The 26,049-nt window shown below is 37.8% G+C and overlaps 1 protein-coding gene across 3 annotated transcripts in view; it reads left to right on the plus strand.

Moving 5' to 3' along the window:
• Nucleotides 1–20,593, plus strand: part of LOC311079262 (butyrophilin subfamily 1 member A1-like) — a 32,268-nt gene extending 11,675 nt beyond the window's left edge. For all 3 annotated transcript variants that reach the window (XM_084108520.1, XM_084108521.1, XM_084108522.1), the window contains 7 exons: nt 6,259–6,621; nt 9,765–10,058; nt 10,423–10,524; nt 10,603–10,623; nt 11,110–11,148; nt 18,914–18,955; nt 19,041–20,593. In XM_084108520.1, coding sequence (XP_083964646.1) covers nt 6,259–6,621; nt 9,765–10,058; nt 10,423–10,524; nt 10,603–10,623; nt 11,110–11,148; nt 18,914–18,955; nt 19,041–19,636 — 1,457 coding nt within the window. In that variant the 3' untranslated portion in view covers nt 19,637–20,593. The remainder of the gene's footprint in view (nt 1–6,258; nt 6,622–9,764; nt 10,059–10,422; nt 10,525–10,602; nt 10,624–11,109; nt 11,149–18,913; nt 18,956–19,040) is intronic.
• The last annotated feature ends 5,456 nt before the right edge of the window (nt 20,594–26,049 follow it).

Genomic DNA, 26,049 nt, shown 5'->3' on the forward strand with positions numbered 1-26,049 from the left:
TTGACAGACCCTCAAAAGTGCTTACCTCAGATGCTGTACACCACGATTAAATACAGAAGTCAAATCACGAACAAACTCAGAATAGGTTTGTGAATCTAACTTTTTCCTGTAACGAAAGCGTTGACGATATGCTTCCGGCACAAGCTCATAGACCTTCAGAACTGCTGATTTAACGTTATCATACACTTTACTGTCAGCTAGACTAAGTGCTGAAAAAGCCTCACGTGCTTTACCTGTAAGTACACATTGCAACAACATAGTCCTGTCCACATCTGACCAAGCTCTGGCTCCTGCAATACGCTCAAATAAAGTAAAGTATAAATCTGGGTCTGACTCATCAAATTTAGGCAACAAACGAAGATTCTGTGAAACATCAAACTGTGGTACTCCTGGTCTATTTGCATTTCTCAATCGTGCTATCTCTAACTGCATTTGCAAAAGCTCCCTCTGCTGATCAAAAGTTAATGAAGGGCTAGACTGAAAACTTGCACCCTCACTACTAGCAGACTGACCCCAAAAAATACCCACTTCCTTAAGACCCTGCTTTAATCCAGCTTTAACAATCTCTTTAGGTTTCTTATCAATAATCTCAATCTGATAATGTTCAGCTATTTCAATTAACTGCTCCTTAGTACACAAATCTAGGGCTAATTCTGAAGGAGCCTGAACAAAACTACTCAGAAAGGAAGACATTTTCCTCAACCAATACAACTACTACAAATGCCCCAAAAAAAAATGTTTATACAACTCACCTGCTGCCAGTCTGGGTTTTAAGGACAGGAGCCACACCCCACTATTCTCCAAAAACTACTAACTAACTGGCCCCTGGTCTTCGTGCAGTCACATGTGGTGGGGTTTTATGCACACAAAACCAGTGGAGTGGAAAAGACAACCAGAAACTGGTGGCCCCCCACATCCACGGAGGTGCTCCCGAGCCGATGTAGGGGAAAAAGGGAAAGGGAAGCTCTACCCACGTTCACTGCCACCTACAAAAAAAATACCACGAGCCTCCTATTGACACTCGCTGATAAGCCTCAACAGGAGAGGACTCCCACCTGAACAAAAAACCCAGAAAAGGCCCAGAGTGAATTGCTAACCAATTTTAGCTACAAAGCTAACTAAACAAAAGGAACACATGGCTCTCAACGCTCTCTCCAACAATATTGGCCCAACCAAAGCATCCCCTCAAAAACAATTTGGCAATCTAAACTAAACTGACAAAATTAACCCAAGTTAACTACAAAACAATAATCAAATAAGCCAAACTGCAAATAAACAAACGTATCAATGATAAAACAAACAAAACAAACAAAAAAATAAATAAATAAATAAATAAATAAATTAACCAACTATGACAAAATGTTAAAGTAAACTAAAGTACAATTAACTTTAACTTAAGGACGAGCCCCCATTTGTCACAAGCTGGCTCATGGCCTGTGGCAAAAATGAGGGGACACCAACAAGAAGTATAGGCCAATCAAAAAGGTTGTCTTTATTGTAAATCAAAACTATTAACTTTAAACAAAGAAAAGGAAATGAGGTGTGGGAATGTCATAATGTAAGGTGTATGTAAAATGCATGGATGCATGAATCTGTGTGTGTACATGACTGAGTGGACAAACTAAGACATAACTATAAAGGAACAAACAAAACAGGATCATACCTGGAGGAGCAGAGAGAGAGAGAGTGGTTAGTGAAGCAGTTTAAATACCCTGAGCCCGGGTGGCTCCAATCACTAACGACCCTCCTCTGCCTGCAGGAGGAACCGCCCCTGCAAAGCAGAGGAGGGGCTGTGACACTTTCTAAACAGACGTTCATGTTCGCCAAACCAACACAAGGATGTAATTATGACTATGCAGTCAGCGTTAACTTTGGTGAATGCAACATATATGTTTCTAGCAGCTAGCGATCAATCTCTATTGCAAATGATCAAGCAAATTCACAGTAGGGCGACAATTTGTGTGAATGATTGTTTTCATCCACTGTTTGTTATGAATTTGAATGTTCATTTTATTGACAACTTTGACTAAATTTGTTTACGACGCCGCCGTTGTTTATGCTCACTGGGAAACGCGAAGCTAACGTTATCTTGCTATTATTGGAGGGAGGGTCTAAGCTAGCCTCCGTTTTGTTTGACAACAATTCGAATGTCAACAAGAAGTGACGTCTCCCGACTTCGCTTATAGCCCCTTTAAGTATTACGGCCTTCATTGTTCAGCAATCCAATGGATTTTTTGGGAAAGTAAGTCTGACCAGTTAGAAAAGATATAAGCAAGTCAGACCAGTCTGAAGGTCTGTTTGGTGAAGCATTAAAGTTCTAGGCGGAGTCAATTTCTCATAATAATAATAAATAATAATAATGTTTAAATATATGCTGGCTCTCTCAAGCCAACATAATACAGAAAACTCAGAAAAACATTGACCAATTAAGTATGTAATCAAATTGTGTTAGTTTTATAATAAAACTAATAACATTTTAAAGGTATGCCGTGCTCTTCAACCGACATGATTTGAATTAATCCCAAATCTGCTAATTAATGTACGTTCACTGATTCTGGCTTCTCTCTTTTCTGTCTCTTTATTTTCATGTGAACTGAGTAGGCTACACATGCTTACAGTCATAAATATAAACTTTATTCCTATTGAATTTTCAAAATTATGTATACGTCACACACTTACCTGCCTTTTGATGTAAATAAAAGGCGAGAATGGTAAATGTTACGGACATATTATCATGGTACAGTTCAGCCTATTATTGATTTTTATTTCCCTTTTATCCAAAGAGGCGGAACTATTTGCACTGTATTTATTATCAATGTGAAATACATCATGCTAAAATAATCTGTCATATACTGTGGCTCATATTAATGGGGTCGCTTGCAAGTCGCAGCATCACGACCCCACATGTGCAAATGAAATATCAAACCCATAAACCGATTTGTAAACCTCAAACTAAAAATTATTTTTCGTTTTTTAAACTAAAAAACGAATACACAAGCTGGTTTTCATTTCTTGTTATTCCATTACAAACAGGAAATGAAATGATCAAAAAGTACACGGACCGTATAGGCCAACATCAGGGGCACGTTCAACTTCAAAACGGTGCGCAACGTTTTGCTACGGTTTCCGGGTTGAACGTCATGTTTCCTGGAAGCGGCGTGCACCGGTGTGCAACGGGGTTTGAGATACGTTTTCTCTTGTTTGGTGGGTGTGTCAGAACTGCCGTCCAATCAGCAGCAACATGTATATAAAGCACGCGGTATTAAAGTGAACTCGCACAATGGGTTCAAGGAAAGTCATTTACAAATGTGTTCGATGCATCTCGGTATACACAACAACTGAGGATATTAGAAGACATGTTTGTCGTAAGTTTTATTGTAAAAATATAGGATATCAACATAATGATGTAGTTGTTTATATTTTTAGCTTCATTGCAAGTGTATGACATTTGGTATAGAAATAAACAATGGTAATTAAGTGCTTTTCCTAAAAATGAGAAAGAAAATACAGGGTATTAAAACAGTATGAACTACAAATAAAGTCAGTATGTGAGGCTAAATAGATGTGTTTTAGTCTGAATTAGGTAAGATGTGTGCTTCAGTTTCAGCAATCCCTTCACTCGACTGGGATGTTCTCTTTTGTTCTGGGCGGCAAGTGCAACGTTTTGTCGGGGCTGAACGCAGCCCTGGTTCAGAATTGAACTTTTCCATTAAGGATGGATGGATTCCTTTTTCCATTTTTTTTAACTGATTTCCTGCAGCATTTTTTAGTTTTGTAAAAGGCACTTTACCCTGTCAAATGTATCTGTGTGTCACGTTTTGGGTTTGTTCATGTCATGTTTCCATGTCTGTCATGTGATTCCCTGTTTGTCATGTGATCCTGCCATGTGTCTTGTCATTGGTTAATTGTCTGATCATTGTTCACAGGTGTCCCTTGTCTTGTCATTAGTCTGTGTATTTAAGCCCTCATGTTTGCCATGTGTCTTTGTCAAGTATTGTTTCCTGTAACCACTGTTGTGAGTCCTTTTCATGTTCATGTCTTGATTTTTGAGTTTTCATGCCACGCCATGTTTTTGTTTCATATTTTGTTTTGTTTATAATAAACTGCACTTGGGTTCTCATTTACACTTGCCTTCAGTGGATCCTTTACACTGTGTTTATATGTCAGATATTTAAATTTAATAAATTAATTTAATCAAACAGAATATCTGATGCCAATGTGGCACAGAAGCTGTATGGCATGTTTAGTTACACTTACAGGGCCCTATCTCACTCCCAGCGCAATTGACTTTGCATGTGTCATTCCTATTTCTCACCCGCGCACAGCGGACTTTTCCCTCCACAGACGCACGTCGGTAAATTAGGGAATGAACTTGCGCTCCCGGGGGCGGTTCAGCGAAGAGAGGAGGCGTGTTCCGGCGCAAACGTTCCCTGGTGCTATTTTGCAGTTTCAAAAAACAATTCCTCCACAGACCAGGAGAAACCTCGTCTAAAGTCAGCGGCGCGTTCAGATGCTATTTTAAGGGCGCATGCTTGGCCATATGTAGCATGTGCACAACACACACACACTTTGCTTCTCTCATCTACACACAGATGAAGAGGTTCCCATTTTTGCAAACCATACATAATTACAAGGAAAAATATTCCACACGAGGGAAATCATTGTTGTGTCCATGAAGATGTGAAAAATAGGCATAAATCTAACTTACACATTTACCCAAATTATTATACGCCTGTTTAACCGAAGCTAATCTGGGTGTGTTTCTCCATCCCCAATGTCACTTCTCTGTGTTTTACGGCCCTGACGAGAGCGTCGGTCTCCTCGGCTGTGAACCGCTCCTGGCAAATCCGCCGTTATAATAGCAATCCGCCATGGAACAAGCACGCCTGCTCCTAAAGGGAATGTGAGATGACGCTGTCATTGGTTTATTTCACGTTACGCCCAAACCACACCTATGAATAATGAAGCTACTTCAGACCAACACATTTCAGATTTGCGTCGGGCGCAAGAGTCATTTATCCCGCCGGTATAATAGCAACAGCGCCCGGGATCCGCCCACAAAGTTACTTGCGTTTCACGTTTGATACTTGCGTTTCAGATCGTTAAAATAGGGCCCTCAGACTGAATAATTCTGCTCAAGGGTGGCATAAATGTATTTACACAACAATTGCATAATGTTATGAGATCAACATAATTTTAAATTGGCTACATAAAGTAGGCCTTTATAAATTGTAAAATTAAACAATATGATCTTCTTACAGGGTAGGGCTGCAATATTATTATTATTGTCGATTATTGTCCTTGATATTGAAAAAAAAAAACAAGTCTTCACATTGCTTATCTTAGTAGCATGAAAAACAAAACCGTTATTTATATTGGGAACAAATTATAGTTACTGAAAGTGAGAAAAGAACGTTCACATCATTGTGAATGAGTTCATCAGAACTCCTGTTATAATAAATAATGCTGTCTACACTGCATAAAGATGTTTTTATTGACATCGTATCTGAACTTAGTTGTTCATGATGAGAGAATTTGTGGGACTGCAGAACTCTGACGGAACGCTCGCTGAACAAAACTCCAGTGTTGCAGATTTCTTCCTCAGCGATGACTAATGTAAACTCCTCTATTTGCCCGTGGATTAATGTGTAAACTTTAATGGTTATGATGCTCAACGCTGTAAAAACTGCTTAAAAAAGCTTTGATGCAACATGAGTAGATATGAATATAATTCCACAATTGACACTTTTTATTCATGTTCACTTTTCACTTTAAAAACAACAGTCAATCGTTTTAGTTTTTGCACCTGTATTTTAAATTTAAGGCATTTATGTGAGCATTGGGGGCATTTTTACCCCAAGCCCAAAAAATGTAATGAACATAACAGGTGCAGTCTTTAATCCAGTCATTCGAATGGGAATCTGCACGATTGAAGTTTCGCTTGAGTTTCCCTCGTATTCAAGTTGGTCGCTTGAATCCACTGCAATGAGAAACATAAAACAGCTTGGTTTTAAAGTGACTTCTGTGTGAGCTGTACTTCATACATTGTTACATTATTGACAATAGATAAAGGACACTTTTTGCATCCAAATTTTAGCTGAAATATTGCTAATGCTACGAGTCACTGTAACTATTAAAATAAAATAAATACAGTATATGCATTAAAGACTAATGCATAGTATTTTTTTTTTGGGGGGGGGGGGGGGGGTATATCCTTTATATCTTTATATCTATAGTATATCTCTCTGTCTCTCTCAGAGTCGTTCACTGTTGTGGTTCCTCGTGATCAGACAGTGGCTCATGTCGGGTCCACAGTCACTCTGCCCTGCTGGATCTCTCCTCCTGAGAACGCTGAAGCTCTGGAGATCCGCTGGTACCGTCAAGACCAGTTCAACAAACCTGTTCTCTTCTATCAGCATGGGAAGATCCAGGACATCCAGGAGGAATCGTTCAGGAACAGAAGCTCACTGACTCTGCGAACAGATCAGTCTGGTGGACTGAAGGATGGAGACGTCTCTCTACGCCTGGAGAAACTCAGGATTCAGGATGAAGGTTCATTTCACTGTTATGTCAGTGGAGAACTTGCATTTGGCAGCAGAGAGGTGGTTCTCAAAGTCACTGGTGAGTCAAAAACTACAATATACAATACATTATGTTTTTATGGATCTAGAACTCATTAAATGAATAGTTCACCTATTGTGTTGCATGAGTAGGCTTTTCTCCAGATTTCAACCACTATAACTCTGAAACCAATGGAATAACAAACCCAGTTTTTTGCAGCATAATGCTGCCATAATTTTCCAAAGAAATTGTCAACCCTGCAATCAGGGAATGTTTTCATAACTGTTCTGGCAATGTTCTCTCAAAACAATGAACAAATATTCTTCTAGTAACATTAATAGAATATTTGTTAAACTTTATCTGGTCTAATAATGTTAATGTAAGGTTAGCACAAAAACGTTATTTATACATTGTTGAAGGTTTTATAAATGTCCTGATCATGTTGGGAGAAAATGTTCTTAGAGCAAAATTTTTGAAAAACATTTAGAATGACAACTAACTTCAAATGAATAAGGCTGTGATTGGTGTTTTAAAGCTGATTTGTAGCAAACCAAGAATACAGACTACTTAGCTGTTATTAGTACTGTTTTTTAATGTTATTTAGTGTTAAATTATTGTAGTTGGTCAGGCGGCTTTGGTTTTATTGTAAATTTGTTGTGTTTTCTATTTAGGCTACTTATTTAAATATATTAAAGGATACTTTGAATTTTTAATTTTATTTTTTTCAATAAAAAAGCCATTATTTAATGTCATTCATCATCGTTTTGAGGCTAAGTATCGGTTCAGGCACAGTTTAGGCACCGGTACCGCTTTAAAAGTATCAATTTTGCACCGGTATCGAAAAAAACCAAACTATACCCAACCCTACAAAACACACCAGCAACTGGTCTGACTTCTGCCAATGAGAAGACCTCTGAACATAAATATTGAGAGCTCTGACAGGGCAGGGCAGATGGAGTCTCTCATCTTCCGCCTTCACGTGAGGTGGAGGATGAAAAGCCTGCAGAACCATGGGTCATGCCGTGTTAGAAGGCACCTAAGGCACATTACCAGGCCTGGGATGCAAGATAGCCTTAACCCTTCCAGGAGCAAACTCCAGGCACTCAGGAGATATAGAAAGGGCCTGAAGATCTCCTATTCCTTTAAGAGAAGTGATTGCTAAGAGAAAATCTACCTTGAGTGAAAGATTCTTGGCCTCAGCCGACTCTAAAGGTTCAAAGGGGGCCTCGACCAGCCCTTCGAGAACCACTGCCAGGTCCCATGTGGGAACTCTAGTCTGAGCCGCAGGCCTCATCCGCCAAGCCCCACAGAGGAATCGTACGACCAGCTGATGTCTTCCCAAAGGCCCATCACCCAGAGGAGTGTGGCAAGCTGCAATGGCAGCAACGTACACCTTGAGTGTGGACGGGGTAAGACCAGAAGAGAAGCGATCTTGGAGGAACTCCAGCACTAAAGCCACTGGGCAGTTAACTGGGTCCACCTCACGCTCTCTACACCCAATGGTGAAACACATTCCATTTTAGGCCGTACAATTTCCTCGTGGAGGGAGCTCTAGAGCTGAGTATGGTCTCAACTACTCCTGCTGACAGGACAGCTTCTAGGTACTGTTCCCACTCAGGGGCCAGACCCACAGTTTCCACAGCTCCGACCGAGGGTTGAATATTGAGCCTGGCCACAACGGGACTACTAGAAGTAGACTGACCCCGTCCCAACCCCACACATTTCTTTGTGTTGAGCCTCAATCCCACCTCTGAATGTGGGCAAGGACGACATCTCGATGCCGAACTGTCAGCTCCTGCGACTGGGCCAGAATAAGCCAGTCATCTATATAATTCAGCATCCGGATGTCCTGAAGCCTCTGCAAGGCTAGAGCTGCATCCATGCACTTGGTGAATGTGCGAGAGCTAGGCCCGATCTTAGAACTCTTCGCCCCCGAAGGCGAACCTCAGGAACCTCCTGTGAGATGGAAGGATGGATATGTGGTATGGGTATGTGTCCTTTAGATCTATCGTGATAAACCAATCCTTGGATTTGATCTGACTCATGATGATGGGAATAGTAAGCATCTTGAACCTGAATCTCCTCAGAGACCGATTCAAGTGCCTTAGATCTAAAATTGGACACAACCCTCCATCCTTCTAGGGAACTATGAAGTTGCTGCTGTAGAATCCCTGTCTGGTGGAGGAACACGTTCTATTGCCTCCTTTACCAGCAGGGAGTTTACTTCCTGTTCCAATACCCGACACTGCTCTGGGTCAACTGCAGTCCACACCACCCTGCTGGATTTCAGTGGGCGGAAATCGAACCGCAGCCTGTAACCCTTTTCTATTGTACACGGGACCAAGGAGAAATATTCGGCAGGTTTTGCCATGCTTTGAATTATTCTACTAAGGGAACCAGCCTCACAAGGAAACCAGCCTCTCTCATTTGAGATTCGTTCTCGATCCCCTGAAGCGGCTCTCCAGCAGGGTTTGGTCGGTTTTGGACAGCGGGATGCAAACATTGATTTCCTGTGGGCTTCGTGAAAGGAGGCGACCTCAAACGCTCCACCGTGGAGGGGACAGCCCGAAGAGGCCCTATGGCAGCTAGGACCTCTTTCCCCAAGCCTTCTTAGCCTGCAGGACGGTCCTCAGATCAACCTTCTTCTGTCCACAACACGAGAAACCAGCTCCTCATATGCGGGGACATGAAGTGGCGAGTCATCTTCAAAATCCCTGCCTTCGATAATGAGCACATCCACTTCTTCAGAAGCTCAAGCATCGGGTTCTCCACTGCTTGGGAGTGCAGCACACTCAGGCAGATCTCGAGGGAGCCTGTGCAGATTGTGAAAGGTTGCCGATCTGAGTGCTGCCCTCACGTTTGACCATATTCAGTGACGATGGTCAGGCTTACTCTGTTGTGTATCGGCGTCCCTTTGTAGCTTCTGTATTTGCCATCAGACATTACGTCATGACACAAAACCAATCAGGATTGGCTTAGTTCCCCAAAGTGTTGTTCCGACGCAGTGCGATTTCCCTCGAAAGGGAACTGGATATTTTAAAGCATAACCAAAACAGAATGTTTGGAAAACGTTCTTAGAACAAACATTTGTTTGCTGGGAAGCAGCCTTCATTAATCCACTAGAGATGCATTTACCCCAAAAAATTAAAAATATACTTGCACAGTTTGGGAGAACGTCTGAACGTCTGTCTCTTCTCTTCCAGCTTTAGGATCCGCTCCTGTCCTGTTTCCACAGCCTCTGGATGATGGACGTGTGAACATCAGCTGTAAGTCCAGCGGCTGGTATCCAGAGCCGGACGTCACCTGGATGTCAGATGAGCGAACGGTTCTCCGTCCTGGAGGAGTGTCTCGCAGTCGTGGAGCAGATGAGATGTTCTCTGTCCACAGCTGGACGGCCGTCTCTCACTCGGACGCTCAACTGGTCTCATGCTCAATGTCTCTCAAGACTGGAGAGTTTAGAGAAGGAAGATTGAACATACAGGCCATCATCTCTTCAGGTCAGAGAACATTTTCACTCATACTTGATGTTTAAGTTGCAGGACATTGCAGGATATTTGTACTTATCTCCTACAACATGATTAAGTTTGCTTGAACTTCACATAATTTCCATGTGATCATTTCCAACACCTTAACTGTTTTCCCCTGCTAACTTGTGATTTTTAATTAATTAATTTAATTTAATTAAGCCTGCTCATAAATGTTTAAAGTCAGTTGCATAAAAACGTGGATTGGCCTAATTTGAACTGGAAAGTAAGACTGATTACCCCCAACTAACTGCTAGTTGGTCATACTAGTTCTTAAGACACAGTCTTAACATAATGGCTATGTTTATGCAACTGGCCTCTGGTTTCTCTTTCTCAGATTCATCAGATCCATGGAAGGCTCCTTTCTTCATTGTTCTCATTTGTGCTGTTCTGGGTTTGGTTGGGTTGATCCTGTACATATACAGAAAGAAACTAACAGGTAAATGACATAATTCATCTTCAGGAGGTTTTTATGTATTCAGTTTGTCATTTGTTTATATTTTTATTTGTTTTACAGGGAAGAAACAAGAAGTTCAAAGTAAGTAACATGAACTGACTTCATCAACATCTACATACAATCATAAAGTGAATTACCCCTTTCAGGCACAGAGTTACCAGGGGAAAATGCCAGTTTCAAGCAAGAAAAAAAAAAAAAAACCTTAATATTTTATGAATATCTGTTGCTTCTGAAATTGTTACCAGTTAAACTGAGTTGACTTTTAAATACATTTCTGTATGTTTGACTGAAGGGAACATACAGCATGAGAAGCTATAAAGACAATTATACCACTATAAAATGAATCTTATAAGTGAAACGTTGTTTTATAAGGGAAACATTAAAGTAAATAAAATGTTTTGTTATGGTTTGTTGCCCATTCACAGCAATATAAATGCACTTTTGAAAGAAATCCAGTCTCTCTGCCTGAAAGGGTTAAAAGTATAATTAATTGTTGTTTTAAAAGTCTGGACTATTTGTGAAAGCAGATTGATAATTAAAACTTTCATTGAAATTCTGTAATTTTAGTGTGCGAGGATGAATTGATGGAGAAACTGATAAAGAAAGGTATTTGAAGAAGTTCTTTGTCATTTGCTATACTTTTATAAGAACTGCTGAAGTGACCCACTAATCATTAAGTAAACATTAACATGCATGTTGTAGCAGAAGAAAACATGAATATAACAGGTTTGGAGACTCTGAGTGGAATATTGTAGAAAAGTTGTTTTGAATATTGAAAATAGAAAGAACAGAACAACAAAATAATCATAAGTTAAAAATAAACAAGAATCTGCATTTGAGGTCCAAATATCTGAAAACAGCACTGAAAATATTACTTTTGTATTGGTCTAACCCAGAGGTGGGTATAACGAAGTACATTTTCTTCGTTACATTTACTTGAGTATTTTTTTTGGAAAAAAAGGACTTTTAACCCTCTGAGGTCTGAGCTGTTTTCTGGGCCCTGGAGGTGTTCTGACATGCTCTGACATTTCTGGTTATTTCTGTTACTTGTGACATTTTCATGGCTAAAGTCTAATTACACTGTATTCAGCACAAACTCTGCTACAATAATATATCAGCAGCATGTATGTAAAAGTTTGTAGTTTTGAGATAATGACATTTATGCGTGGTTTTTGAAAATACAAAAAAAAATTCTCACTGAAATAAGGCCATGAAACCCATACTGATTATTTCTTCACAAGACTTTTGAAAATTGTATGACGTAGCCTAGAATATTTGCTGCAAAACTATGTGAAAATCACCCTGACTGCTCATTCAGATAAGACAATATATTGATTTAAAAATTTTACGACGTGTTTTGTGTGAAAAAGCCTTATGCGAGAGCTCATTAATATGTAAGCTTTTCTCACCTGAGAAAGACAAAGAACCTCCCCTAACGGCCCTATTAGGAGCTATCAGGCCCCTATCATTCTGAGCAACCTTGCACAATACTGTAAATGAGGAGATTTAAAAAAGAATGGCTTTTAAATTGTTTGGATTTATTTACAACACAACATAATCCAAAGATACACAACAAATGCCAAAAAAGCACTTCAAAGACAGAGACCTTTGTGCCATTCCTAAAAACATTGTACATACCTTTCATTTCCAAGATTTTCACTTTACCATGTTCACGTACTGAGACTCATGTGAATGTTGAAGTCCTCAGTGGCATCTGGGACCTGAAAAAAAAAAAAGTGAACATACTGATATCAAGAGAAAGGCCTGCATGATTTTGGAAATAAATATTAGATTTTTCTGGTTAAAATTGCTTTTTAAAATTCCTTTTTAAAATTCACAGAATACACACACACACACGTTTCCAACGATATATAATATAATGAACACCAGGTTTGTTGTGCCTTGTAGGCATAAGGTATATGCGCAGTGCGGATAAAATAATAATAACAATAAATAACCTATAGCAGCCTATAAATCTTCCAAAAGAAGCTAGAGAAAAATATATTGATTATCATGTTACTTCAAATGTTTCCATCCGTTATGATGATATGAAATGAGATAATAATAAAAACATGAAGCCGTTTGGTGCGTTTTGCTTTCATCCAAAATATGATACATTCAAACGCGATCGCTTGCAAAATATGATACATTCAAACGCGATCGCTTGCAAAATATGATACATTCAAACGCGATCACTCTCAAATATAAAACATTATGGTTACCATAAACATATCTATGTTTGAGCAGATATCCACAAACACAGTAAACACATATGATACATTCAAACGCGATCGCTTGCAAAATATGATACATTCAAACGCGATCGCTTGCAAAATATGATACATTCAAACGCGATCACTCTCAAATATAAAACATTATGGTTACCATAAACATATCTATGTTTGAGCAGATATCCACAAACACAGTAAACACGGGTCTAAATATTATAATATTCCCCATATATCTAGCAACAGTTCAGCTGCAACGTGACATTTATGCAACAATAACAAACTAGGCTATGTAAGAATTTCTTACCTTATCTTTCTTGTCTTCAAATCGCGTTCTTCTTCTTCTGAGGTAGCCTAAATCCAATGTAAGCTCAGGCACGTCTTTCAAACTCGACGAAAAGTGAAGTGAAGTGTTTTGTTGTTGAGGTAACGAGCGCGTTCGCGTTCCATGTGGAGATTTGCATGTGAATATCTTTTGCGCGAGTGGGCGTGGCCAAATTAACTGTAATGAGCAAGCGTTTGAGAAGCTGGACATCTTGTTGGTTTTATACAAATTACTTAAACAGAGAATATTTGTTTTCGTTTTGAATCCGATCATTTAAAAGTACACACTTAAATGTTTATAAAGGTATATGGCTCATAAATGTGTGACAAGTATTCGCTGAGTTTTGTTTCAGTTTATAGACGTGCTCAAGAAAAAAAAGTTCACCGCGACAGAGAGGCAGAACGCACACCCTGTTTATTTTCTTTATTTTACAAAAGCACAATGTTTTGATTTGATTGTAAGTGGACACATACAAAAGGAGAAATATCACACATTGTTTTTTTATATTTCTTTTTTCTGTATGACCATAAATGATGGAGTAATTTAAGTTTATAGTGCTACAATGTGGAGAAAATCCGGCAAAACGCGTCGGCGCGTTTGTCGACCTCAGAGGGTTAAGAGTAGATTTGAATGTGGGTACTTTTACTTTAACTCGAGTACATTTCTAATGAAAAAACTGTACTTTTACTTCGTTACGTTGGGCGACGTTCCTCTCGTTACTTTATTTTAATGCAATATATGTTGTTAAATGCGTAGTTTATACAGTGGCGGCTGGTGAAAAATATCTTTGGTGGGGCTGTGTCATATTCAGCCGGTGTCAATAGTCTGGTAACCGTGGGAGTCTTTAGCGTAGTGGCTCCGAGGTTGTGGAATGCTCTTCCTCAAGACATCCGTCAAACATCCACCCTTCTCTCCTTCAAAAACACATGTTTCATCTGAATATTACTCTTCAGCTCACAGTCTGTAAATTCTACATTGTAATTGATATGCTATTTGTTTGAATCCCTCTTTGTTTGTGTCTTTAACCTAACTTTGTAAGTGCCCTCTGAATATTAGGCCTACTTTCTGCCCTTGGTGTGTGTATTGTGCTTTGATGTTTATTTTGTTCTATTCCTCAACCCAGTCCCAGTGGTTCTCAAACGTTTTAGAGTTGTTCCCCATGAGGCTTTAATATCCTTCTGCGTACCCACTCTTCAGTCACACCTTTCTCAGTAAGGGACAATATTTGCCCCCTTAAAATGATTTTTCAGTGCATTTTTACCTTTACAAATACCTTTATAAAATAAATAATGCTTTAAATAATAAATGTTCATAATAAATGTTCAATAGAGAAATATGCAATGATGGTAAAAACGGAGTGATGCTTTTAAATATTGAATTTAAACCGCCAGTAGATGGAGAGTCATCGAGTCATTCACTCACTCAGTAATGAAGCAAGTGGCTGTATTTATGAATTAATCATTGAATCATTGACTCTAAAGATTCGTTCACAAACACTGCTGTGCTGCAGTTCTGCTGTGGCTTTCGTTGGAGCTATTAGTTTGTTGTAAAAAAAATATTGACAACTGTGTTGAAAATGAACATCACTTAATATTAATATTTCGTTTGTTGAACTGTTGTATAAAATCAATGTCACATTCGCAATCGTGTGGATCTTCATATAATGTGATCATCATTAAACACAGAAACTCACACAGGGTACGTGTTTGTATCGAAGAGAGTTTGAATCTTATATCGATCTCCATGCACAGCCTGTGTCTATATTTGTTCTTCATGCTAGTAAGAAATGCATGCTCAGTTTAAATCTTATTTTAAGGTGGGTTAGTATTAAAGGAACGGCAAAATTCAGCATGTTGTTCCTGCACCCCCTTCTGTCAGCTCACGTGCCCCAGTTTGAGAACCACTGCCTTTACATATCTTTGTAAAGTGACCTTGGGTGTTGGAAAGGCGCTATATAAATAAAAATAATTATAATAATTATTATTATTAACCACCCAAACACAATTTAACACAAACTGCATGATACCAGTGCTCTGTGAAAAAGTCAGTAATTATTTAATGCCATATTGCAATGCTGAGGCGTCCTTACACAAAAACAAACAAACTGCACAAACTTCCCATTTGCATTTGAAATTGAACTCACTTCCTTCACTCCGGTAACTGTCCATGCCGGATCTGTCCAGTTGTTTTAAAATGTAAAGCAAAACAAGGCATTAGCATTAGCATTAGCCAGGCCGCTGTCTGATGGAGATAGGCGCGCATGAGTGTGCGCGCAGCTTGGGGCGCTAACAGAAGCGCCCATAGCTGACTAGATTTGAGCTCGCTGATTGGCTACAGTTTATGTCTAACATTTATCTTAAATCAGCAATTGGCTAAGCTGCTCCACAGACCCGCCTCTCTGGGGCGATTGACTCCAGCGCTGATGAGACGTGCTCGCAGCTGGAGGAGACGTGTTGAAAAAACAGACATTTTTCATTTCTATCTTATTTTTCACATATACTGGGTGCATTTAATACTTCAAACACACAAATACTGACAATTTGTATGTGGGTGGTTGACATGACATGGCCTTTTTTTGCTCCAATGTGTCAATGTTAAGTATATTATAGAAAAATATATCAAAAACTGTGGTGATATTGTTCAGAAAGTGCTGTTTTATATGAACATACAGAGCATTCATGGTTTTAATCTTCCATTTTTTCACAATTTTCAGCCAAACCAGAATAAACTCATATGGCGTGACTGTCCCAAGCACATTTCACAAATTTTGATTTTGAATAAAAACAAGAAAATGAATTAATTTTCTGTTTATTCAATCATATATTGATATCCCAGATGTCTACTTGTGAGTCTGCTTGACTAAAAGTTCAGGCATAATATTTTGAAGCCACCCTTAACTAAAACATTTTGTCCCAAAAATGGATATCATAAGGTGTGACGCCATATTCCTTTTTTTAAACGGGCAATTGTTTGGAGACCTTTGAGGCGTGGGGGTCCTCCTTCTTTCAGGAGGAAGAGCAACACCTCAGAAGGACACTGAAAGTTACAATGCGAGTTTTCTCCCTTCATGTTTTCAAACAAATCAAGTATATCCGGCACTCCTGCTTCAGTTCCCTTTTGCGCTGTCTTTTGGTGTGACACATTTTACACAAAAATGCACAAATGAAATAACTTTTCAGTCAATATTACCTTTAAAACTATATTGTCATATTGTAGTTAGCATGGTTTTAGCATGTTAGCATAAAAGCACATTGCTTAATGTCATGCTAAGCATAGATACCATATATAAAGGCTAGATGTCTCGTGCGCGCTGCTGGCCAATGGAGGTCGACGTCCGCACGTGGCGGCCATCTTGCCACAGTGTGCTCGCTCACTCGTTTAATGGTGCATGTACTTTTAAATAACCATAACTTGCTCAATTCTCTACTGATTTTCAAACGGTTTGGTTTGTTATAAACGTCAGAGATGTAGTTATGACACTGCATACATATGAATAATTATAACATACATGTTCAAGCATTCGGAATTATAGCCACGTTAATAACGTTTGAAAGAAACCAAACCGTTTGTAAATCCGTCAAGATTTCAGCGAGATAAGAGGATTTGTGTGCGTGCTGATCACTCACCTTAATTCACAGCTTCCCTGTGACAAGATGGCCGAACGGTGATGCCGGAAGTGACTGCGCCATAAGACATCTAGCGTTTATATATGATATCTATGATGCTAAGTGCATGAAACCTCATATGGTGTGACACACAATCATAAGGTGTGACAGGGTTTTCTTGTCACACTATATGATATGAACTGCATTTAAATACATAAATAATGCTCTTAGATACATATTTTATAACTAATAGTTAAGTTTATTGAATATTTCATCCTTTTAACACATTTTGATACTATATTATTTACACATTTAATATCTATACACCAACTCAATTTGGTGAATCCCTACTATCCCATTTTCAAGCCCTAGCGCCCTCTACTGGCCAGCCGCCCCTGAGTTTATACCAAGCGCGCTGTATCTCTGGGCATGATCGATGCTCAATTCACAAATGAATCACTCTTTTGAGTCGATTCTTTCAAAGACTTCATCAAACAAGTTGGCAGATCTGTCTAAATCGGTTCGCGAATCAGTTTGAATGATCTGTTCAGTTCCTGCACGCACTGAATCATCTGAAGCGATTTCAATTCACACTCGACTCGAGTCGTAGAAGATTTAAGGACATCAAGAGCGTTGGATGAAGTGGCCGTGGACCTACAGTACAGTCAAGTGAGAGCAAATCTGCAAATGCATCATATTTCTGCCAGCGATGAAGATCTTTATTAGTTGAAAATCTTCGTCTGTGAATGAATGATTCCACAGACGATATATTTGATTTCATTTCACTCAGGTAATACATTTTACAACCAAACAGATTATTACGCCACGATAGCACTACTAGAAAGTATGACATTACCAGTTTTATTGGACATACACATTAATTTATACATTAAATAAGCTACCATTGTCCACAGTTTATGAACAGCCGCCATCTCGCGGTAGTGTGTGTGTGTATTGCGCAGTGGCGCGCGAACTCGACTTGACAACGAATGCATTTGCCTGCCGTAGACACAGTTAACCAGTTTAAACATGCTTGCAGAAATATACATTTGATTATATTTTGGAGAACAGACAGAAGAAGATCCGTCGATGTACTTTTGTTTGTTTTTGTGTGTTCAGATGTTCAGTAGCAGTCATGAGCGCGAGCACATGTAAAGAGTTTTAACTCTCTTCTCTGTGTCAATCACATGCCTTTGAATGCAACACTCTGCAGATTCACTTTATTTCCACATTGTCTAATAATCCAAATGTAGTTGTATAAGTTACTATCATACAAACCAAAGGACAGGCAATGATTTTCGGGCTATACAGATGGCAGAAATAATGCTTGTCTCTTCTGTTTTTGTTGCAAAGATAGCCTATCTACTTATGATAATAATAGTCATTTAAATAAAAAAAAATCTAAATAATATCATTTTATATATATGACGACTTCAGAGGCAAAAGCCTCTAAGCACCATCTGAAATTTTCTTCTAAAAGAGCATTTTTATCAAGCTTGTATGTTTATGTTCAGTTATTTCACTTAAATGGCAATGAAAAGTACCTATTAATTGTCATTAAAGTGAAATTACTGAACTTAAATATACGAGCTTGATAAAAATGCTTGTTTTAGAAGAAAATTTCAGATATATATACACATACATACATATATAGGCCTATATGATCCGAAGTAACTCGCTACTTGAGTAGTTTTTTCATTGGATAGTTTTTTACTCTTACTCAAGTAACTATTAAGATTATTACTTTTACTTTTACTTTGAGTAAATATTTTTATAGTACTTGTACTTTTACTTGAGTACTCTACCCACCTCTGGTCTAACTTAATATCATGCTTCTTAAATAATGTTTTTAGTATATAAAGAGCATTTTGCGCTTCATTGGAAGCCAATTTTACTTCATAGTATTTATTTGTATAAAAGATTTAAAAATTTGAATGGGATTTTTTGAATCCCAAATTTTTGTATCCCACATTTTATAAATCTCAGATTTTTGGACAGTATATATTTTACAAACTATTGCAGACATTATAAATGCAATTTCTTATAAATGTCTATGACTAGAACATAATCTGAACAATCAAATATACTTCAATATTCGAAATAAACAATACATGAAAGTTGAATGTTATTTTAAGCTATATATCAAATAGCTAAATGTTATCAAGTACAGCTGCAGTTTTCTTCCTGTAAAACCTCATTGTTTTTCATTTTAGGTGTGGGAGATGTAAATATAGAAGAACTGAGAGAACATGCAGGTATGACATCATCTCAGTTATATATGCATATGTGTAAATATTTTACACACAAAGATTATTAGTTCCTGTTTTTTTCTCTTCTCAGTTCAGATCACTATTGACCCTGAGCATTTACATCCAGATCTGAAGGTTTCTAAGGACCGTAAAATAGTGAGAGACGCTCAAGGATATAATCACACTGGAGAGGGATTTCCATATGAGTTATGTGCATCTGGAGCTCAAACATTTACATCTGGCCGTCACTATTGGGAGGTTGATTTGGCACGTCGACCTAGCCCTCCTAAAAACTACTGGTTAATTGGTGTGGCGAATTATAGATTTGATCACTTAAAGGACAGATCTGCTGTAACTCCATCAAGCGGTTACTGGTTCTTGTGTTCAGACGGTCCTAATGGCTTTTACATCAGCTCTGATCCACCAGTTAAACTCTCACTGACGCCGAGACCTGAACAACTGGGAGTTCTGTTAGATTATGATCACGGTCAGCTGTCATTTTACAGTGTCAAAGAGAGGAAACATCTGCTGACCATGAGCTCCAGATTCACTGGATCAGTCGCTCCGCTGTTTAATCCAGGAGTAGGAGATCCGAGTGCACTTATAATTCTGGATTGTCCAGAACCTGTAGAATCAGCTGTAGAGTCCAGTGAACCTTTACTGAGTTACAGCTCAGAGCTTGACTGACCAATCCAGTGTGTTTAGACAGAAGAACGAATATGAAAAAAGTAAATATCTTCTCAGATATACATACTAGAAAAGTGTATAAAATGCACAAATAGAGCATGGCACTAGCAACATCAAGGTCATGGTCATGAATACTGATAAAATGTACAGCTTGAACACAGCAGCATCAGTTCAGTCTTTAAGGTACGACAACTTTAGATGAAGCAATATTATTACAATAATCCCATAAGATCATCGGATCAAGTGCTGCACATTCTCTGCTCACAGCAACACTATTACAGCTCGAGACACTCTTGATCTGACTGATTCAGGGATCTCGTCTTGCTCTGATACTGGCTGAACTGCAGAACAGAAAACTGAACATGAACCAACAGTGTCTGACATTCATCTAGTGTCTGAAAACAGAGATGATGAAGTGAGTTATTACAGTCTTCACATATTAAAGAGTTCTTCATCCTCTCTGTTACTAACACACATATCCAGAAACACATGAACTTACTATAACTATACTTTATACTTCCCTGCATGTAATTTCCATTACCTGGTTATTAATCTGTGTCCTACTCTAAACTTGTGTATTATGAATATTGTTGGCTCTTACGACAAACTGCTTGTTCCTCATTTGTAAGTCACTGATAAAAGCCTCTGATAATGAATAAATGTAAATCTTCAGCCTTACAGGAGGAATAAAAGTATTCATGACTTTAAGATCAAGGCTCACAAAACATGATGCTCAGAAATATTTGTACTTTTTTACTGTATATTGATGGAGAAACATGATGTCTAAAATGTTTGATAAAATCTCTAAAGGTGCCTTGATCAAATACTTTTGATATTTAACAGATGATCGCTGTACTTTGGGCTCTTACTTTTCTCTTATAAAACACTGTAACTAATATTGAAATGCACATTGATTGATGTTTGTGTTCATTTAATAAAAAACACAATGATCTGAAATGTAAACTTATCTTTGATAAGTAAATGAGATATTTTATGCACAAATTAACTTTGTCTAACATAGTTTTACAGTAAATTGAGAAAATATCAATGTTTCCATGGCAACGCTGTACCACAGTAGAATTGCAGTAATGTATTTCTACATTGGCATTTTTTATAGATAGTAGCATCAACAATATGATTGCAGTTATTTATTTATTTGAAGTGTTTATTGTAGTATAGTTGTATTTATGTATAAATAACAAATTTCTTCTTTTCAGAAAATGAATACAGCAATATTTAACGGGAAGGGCAACAGTGCAGAGTTAGCTCTTCATGTGATGAGAGAGAGGAAGAGTTAGACAGATGACTGGGAATGATGGGATTAAATGATAGGGATCTACTTATTTTTGGTTTGCATGAGTTCCTAGTATATAATCTAGAAATTAGAATACATTAGAATAAATCTAGTATATAATAGAAAAGAAAATCATAATTTTATAGAAAAAATTAAAGTGTTGTGAACAAACTAATCTAACCTCAGATAGTGGAGATGAAATAAGATTCTTACAAAGTAACACAATCAGACTGTGACATTTGTGGCAATTGTTGATACTAACAACACCGATTGTCACATTGTGTATATTGTAATATAATTAAATGAATAACAGTTTTTTTTCCTATCAAGTATTTATACCTTAATATGTCACTATTTTGATATTTTGCCAATTAAAATGTACAGTATTTTAATTTCAATCTCCAACTTTTATTGATTAAAAAAAAAAGATTGAATAAATCCATCTATAACCCTATTAGAGGATCAGATTCAACCCTTAAACAACAGTAAAGCTCAGACTGTTCACTTTAACAGGGTCAAACTAAATGCAAACCCAGATTTCTGTATGAAAAATATTCCCAAAGCTGTTCATGCATCAGATTCATCTTCACTGAGCAGAAGAACCGGCTGATGAAGCTTCTCTCCTCATCCTCATAACTAATCAAAAAAAAAAAAAAAAAAAAATCTGATTACGTAATGCACATTACTTGTAAAGCATTACTTTACTCGTAACATCAAAAAAGTAATCTGATTGCGTGATGCATGTTATTGTAATGCGTTACCCAACACTGCTCATTTCAGATGAGATTGAAAACCCCTGATCTCTAGGTTTTCTCAGAGGAGGGCCGTGCTAGAAATGTGTCCATCTTGAACATAATCAGAATGATCAGCTAATAATGGTAAATCTCCATACTCTGGTGCACTGGAGGAGCATCTGAGCGGTTTCCACAGTTGTACCGACAGGCTGTAGAAAGTTCTGATGGAATCACGTCCTCATGATATCAAAGACACGCGAAGGTCAACTTGTATGAAGTTCAATTGCCTTTGCAATATTTCACATTTATATTTTTTTGTATATATTTTATAGTTTTTTTTTTACATGATTTGATATATTTTTATTATATTGATTGGTTTGTTAAATACACACACTATATCTGTTTGATTATTGTATTATGTTTAATACAGTATCTCTTCAGTTTAAACCATAAACACAGGGTGTTCACTCAAGTGGACATCTGAAAATCTCTTTGAAAAATGTGTAAAAAATACAAATAAATTCAAATCTTGTTTTTCATGCCCTAAGAGCAATAAAAACACATAGTTATCACAATTCATGCATGAAAGGGTTAATACATTTATTTTCACTAACAATATATTCATAATTATATGATGTATCATCATCATGTCCATGCTAAACACACATGTATTAATGCACGCTGTTGTTAAGGGAGCGTCGTCTCTGTCGTCTTTATCATCGATAATGATCTACAATATCGCACACTGCAGGCTTTTCCCTTGATACACTTTTTTTACAGTCGATCCATGAGGAAAAAAATCCTTGAGATCTATGTGGATTTTCCATTAGCTATTCACTCGCCTCGTAAAAACAGAAAACACACACACACACACAAACACACTTATGAGACTTCATATATGAAGCGGTTTTAATCATATGATGATGATGAGGTTTTTATTGAGGAATCACGTTATGTTTAGAAAGTGAAAGTTAAGAGGAGAAAATCAGGTGCACGTTTGATAGATTCAGATTTTCGTCGATTTTTCCCGTTTATTTTGACTCTATTATTGAGTTGAACGCGTAACAGCTCATCTTCAGATCTCTGTGATTTAACAGAGTCTTCTTCTCCGGTGAGTTTCTGTTCCTCGATGAACACGACAGTCTGATTTATTATTTCTCTCACATGATTCATGTGTTTCTGGAAAAATCCCGGAGTGTTTTATTTGAGTGTCTGTATTTTCACAGGAATGTTGACTATTATTGTCGCTGTTCTGGTGAATCTCTTCATAGAGACTTCTGGTAAGAACATGTTTAATAATAATAAACTTTATTTCATATGGTGTCTTTAAAGCAGCTTCTCAAGCCACTTTACACTATAAAACAGACATAATTTTGCCAAATTGAGTGTGGTTTTAGGAACCCATGCAAGAAGTGTGTTGTAATAGTCAATGTGTTAAAACACAAAAGTATTGATAAGCTTTTCAGTCACAGGAAAAAAAATAGGGCAAAGTAGCAATATTTCTGAAATGAAAAAGGGAATTCTTAACAGTATGGGTCAAAAGACAAACTCAAATCAAATATAAACTTCTAAAAAAAATTATTTAGTTTGGAACAGAGCCATCTACGTTTAACATTAGTTAGTTAATGAGAGACGACCAAGAGGGGTGTAATTCTAGTGTATTGTTTTGAATGGAGGTGGACAGGTTTTCCATGGCGATTTACTCTATTAATACGTTTTTCCATGATGTAATATGTATGTTGTTCCTTGATTTCCAGTTCATGAGGATAGTTTTCTTGGCGATAGTTAAAGCTACTAGGAGTAATTGACTATTTCTATTGTTTAAATTAATTATGGACATGTCACCTAATATACAGAGGGAAGGAGACACTGGGATGTGACATCCCATAAGGTTGGATAGTGAGTCAGTAACGTTTTCCCAAAATCTTTTAATTGAAGTGCAATCCCAAATGGCGTGAACATATGGTGTCTGGGGTATTTTGTGTACAATGTGAGCAGGTTTCAGAAGTGAATCCCATTTTTAAATAATTTTTGTCTAGTTAGGTGAAATCGTACTTTATATTGTATAAGTTGCAGGTTGGCATTTTTCGTCATAAAGTAGATATTTTTACAGATTTGTGTCCAGAAAGCGGCATTGGGAGTAATGGTTAGGTCTGATTCCCATTTAGCAGTTGGTAGGCTTAATGTGTTATCTGATTTTAATATCATTCTGTATATTTTGGAGAGTATTTTTTTTGAAGAGGATAAATGAACTAAAATTGAAATTGAGGGCGGAAGGTCTAGGTTAATGGCCTGAGTGTCGATTCTTGATTGAATAGATGATTTGATTTGAAAGTATTCCAAAAAGCAATTACTCCCAATGCCATATTTCTGGACCAAGTGGGGAAATGGCGCTATGTTATTATTATGAAAGATGTTGAAGTTGTGTGATAGCCTTTTCTGCCCATGTGTGTAAGTTGAGTGGCTTCTTGTTAACTATGAAATCTGGTTGTTCCAGATGGGGGGGTGTTTAGATGGTGCAAGAGGAGTATTTGTGATTTGATGGAGTTTCCACCAGGCTGTCAGAGCTGTTGCTAATGTTAGCGTTTTAAAACTGGTGTTTTTTGATCGCCTGACTATAAAAAGGTAATTCTGAAATGATAATGTCCTTACAAATTGTTTGTTCAACATCTAGCCAAGTGATATCTGATGGGTTAGGGTGAATCCATTTGTATATATTTTGGAGCTGATTGGCCAGACAGTAGTGCTAGAAATGTGTTGCTTCCAGTCCTCCTAGTGTTTTCTGTTTCTGTAGTGTAGTCAATTTAATTATTGGGGTTTTATTTTTCCAGTAGAATTTGATAGTGATTGAATCTAGCGATTTAAACCAGGTGACGGTGGGTTGTGAAGGTATCATTGTAAATAAATAGTTTAATTTAGGGAGTTCAGTTATTTTAATTATTGATATTCTGCCCATAATGGATAGTGCTAAGTTCATCCAGCGTTGAAGATCATCATTTATTGTTTTAAAGTGTAAGTTGTAGGTTAACCACCACAGCCAATTAATGTGTAAATTAAAGTGCTCTATATGTATATATTTAATTATTTCTGTCTTAAAATGTGTTAAAATAACATTTATTGGGGTTTCTTCAAAGGTAGCGTGTTTTTTCAGTTACTGGTGATGACGTCATAAGAGGAACTCGCAACCCATACTCTGCTAGATTCCTACTGTATTACGGCTATTTGGAGAACGACTGAGGATGTGGGAAACCATCAAATTCTTTATGGACCACAGCCCTACAATTTTTAACCGGTCAGGCGTGAGAGAGGGGAGCCATGGCACTCAAAGAGTTATTAATGCTTGGTGTGAGGAGAATGAGTGGAGGGTTGGCCAGGTGTCCTGGTGAGTAACGTTAGCTACGTTAGAGCTAGTCTAGTCTGGTGCAAACTTAACCCGGATAATATAACGGAACAAGCAAGTCTTTTCAAAATATTGCCGTCATGTAGAATAGCAAGGAGGGACAACGACTGAAGACATTATTTACTTACAGTAAGTCAGTCCAAATCAGAGCTGTAGAGATGCACACACTGCACAGGCACCAATCGCTAGTCTCATCGACGCCTCAAACGTCATGTAATACCCTTCCTCAATCCGCGCTTTATCAATTTCTCACGATTTAATTAGCAATGTTTATTGTCAGAAAAGAAAAAGAGAGATTGATGTCCCCATCACTGTGTTTGTGTGGGCTATGCCACCCAGTTGAATCAGCAGTGGAGAGTGTGTGCTGCCGTGAGGTGAACGTGGAACAGCTCGACCTGCGACCGGCTGATCTGACGTGCCTGAACCCGGTTGTTTTGCGAATAGCTTATTCTCATTTCAGGCAGGATCACGGTCCCCTTGAAGTCAGCACACACGAGTATGTTTACAGTTGAGTTATTTTATCCATCATTTTTTTTATCAAATAAAACATACAACCAACTTTTCTGAAGTTATGTAAGGCATCTATAGCTGCTAGCGTACGGTAACTCTACTAGTGAGTTCCTCTTATGACGTCACGCCCCATCTAGTGGAAGGGAGCGGGAGCGGTTAAAACCACTGTTAAAAGTGCCAACTTTTCAGATTATATCAGCATTTTGGTATAAAAAAACAATGGTGGGCGGTTCTTATCTTTATGTTTAATAAACACATTGCATTATCTTCGTGAAAAATTTAACCTGCAACTTACACTTTAAGTAGTGGAGTATAGTTGAGTCCAAACAGCTCTGACAGCCTGGGGGAAATGTTAATACCTAAATATGTGATGTAATTGGTGCACAGAGGGATAGGTAGTGTATGGGATGTCACATCCAAACTGTTGGAATATAATGGAAGGATAACAGACTTACTTCAGTTGATTGAGTATTCA

The sequence above is a fragment of the Abramis brama genome, assembly GCF_963993115.1.
Source record: "Abramis brama genome assembly, chromosome: 3".
In the NCBI taxonomy this organism is placed as follows: domain Eukaryota; kingdom Metazoa; phylum Chordata; class Actinopteri; order Cypriniformes; family Leuciscidae; genus Abramis; species Abramis brama.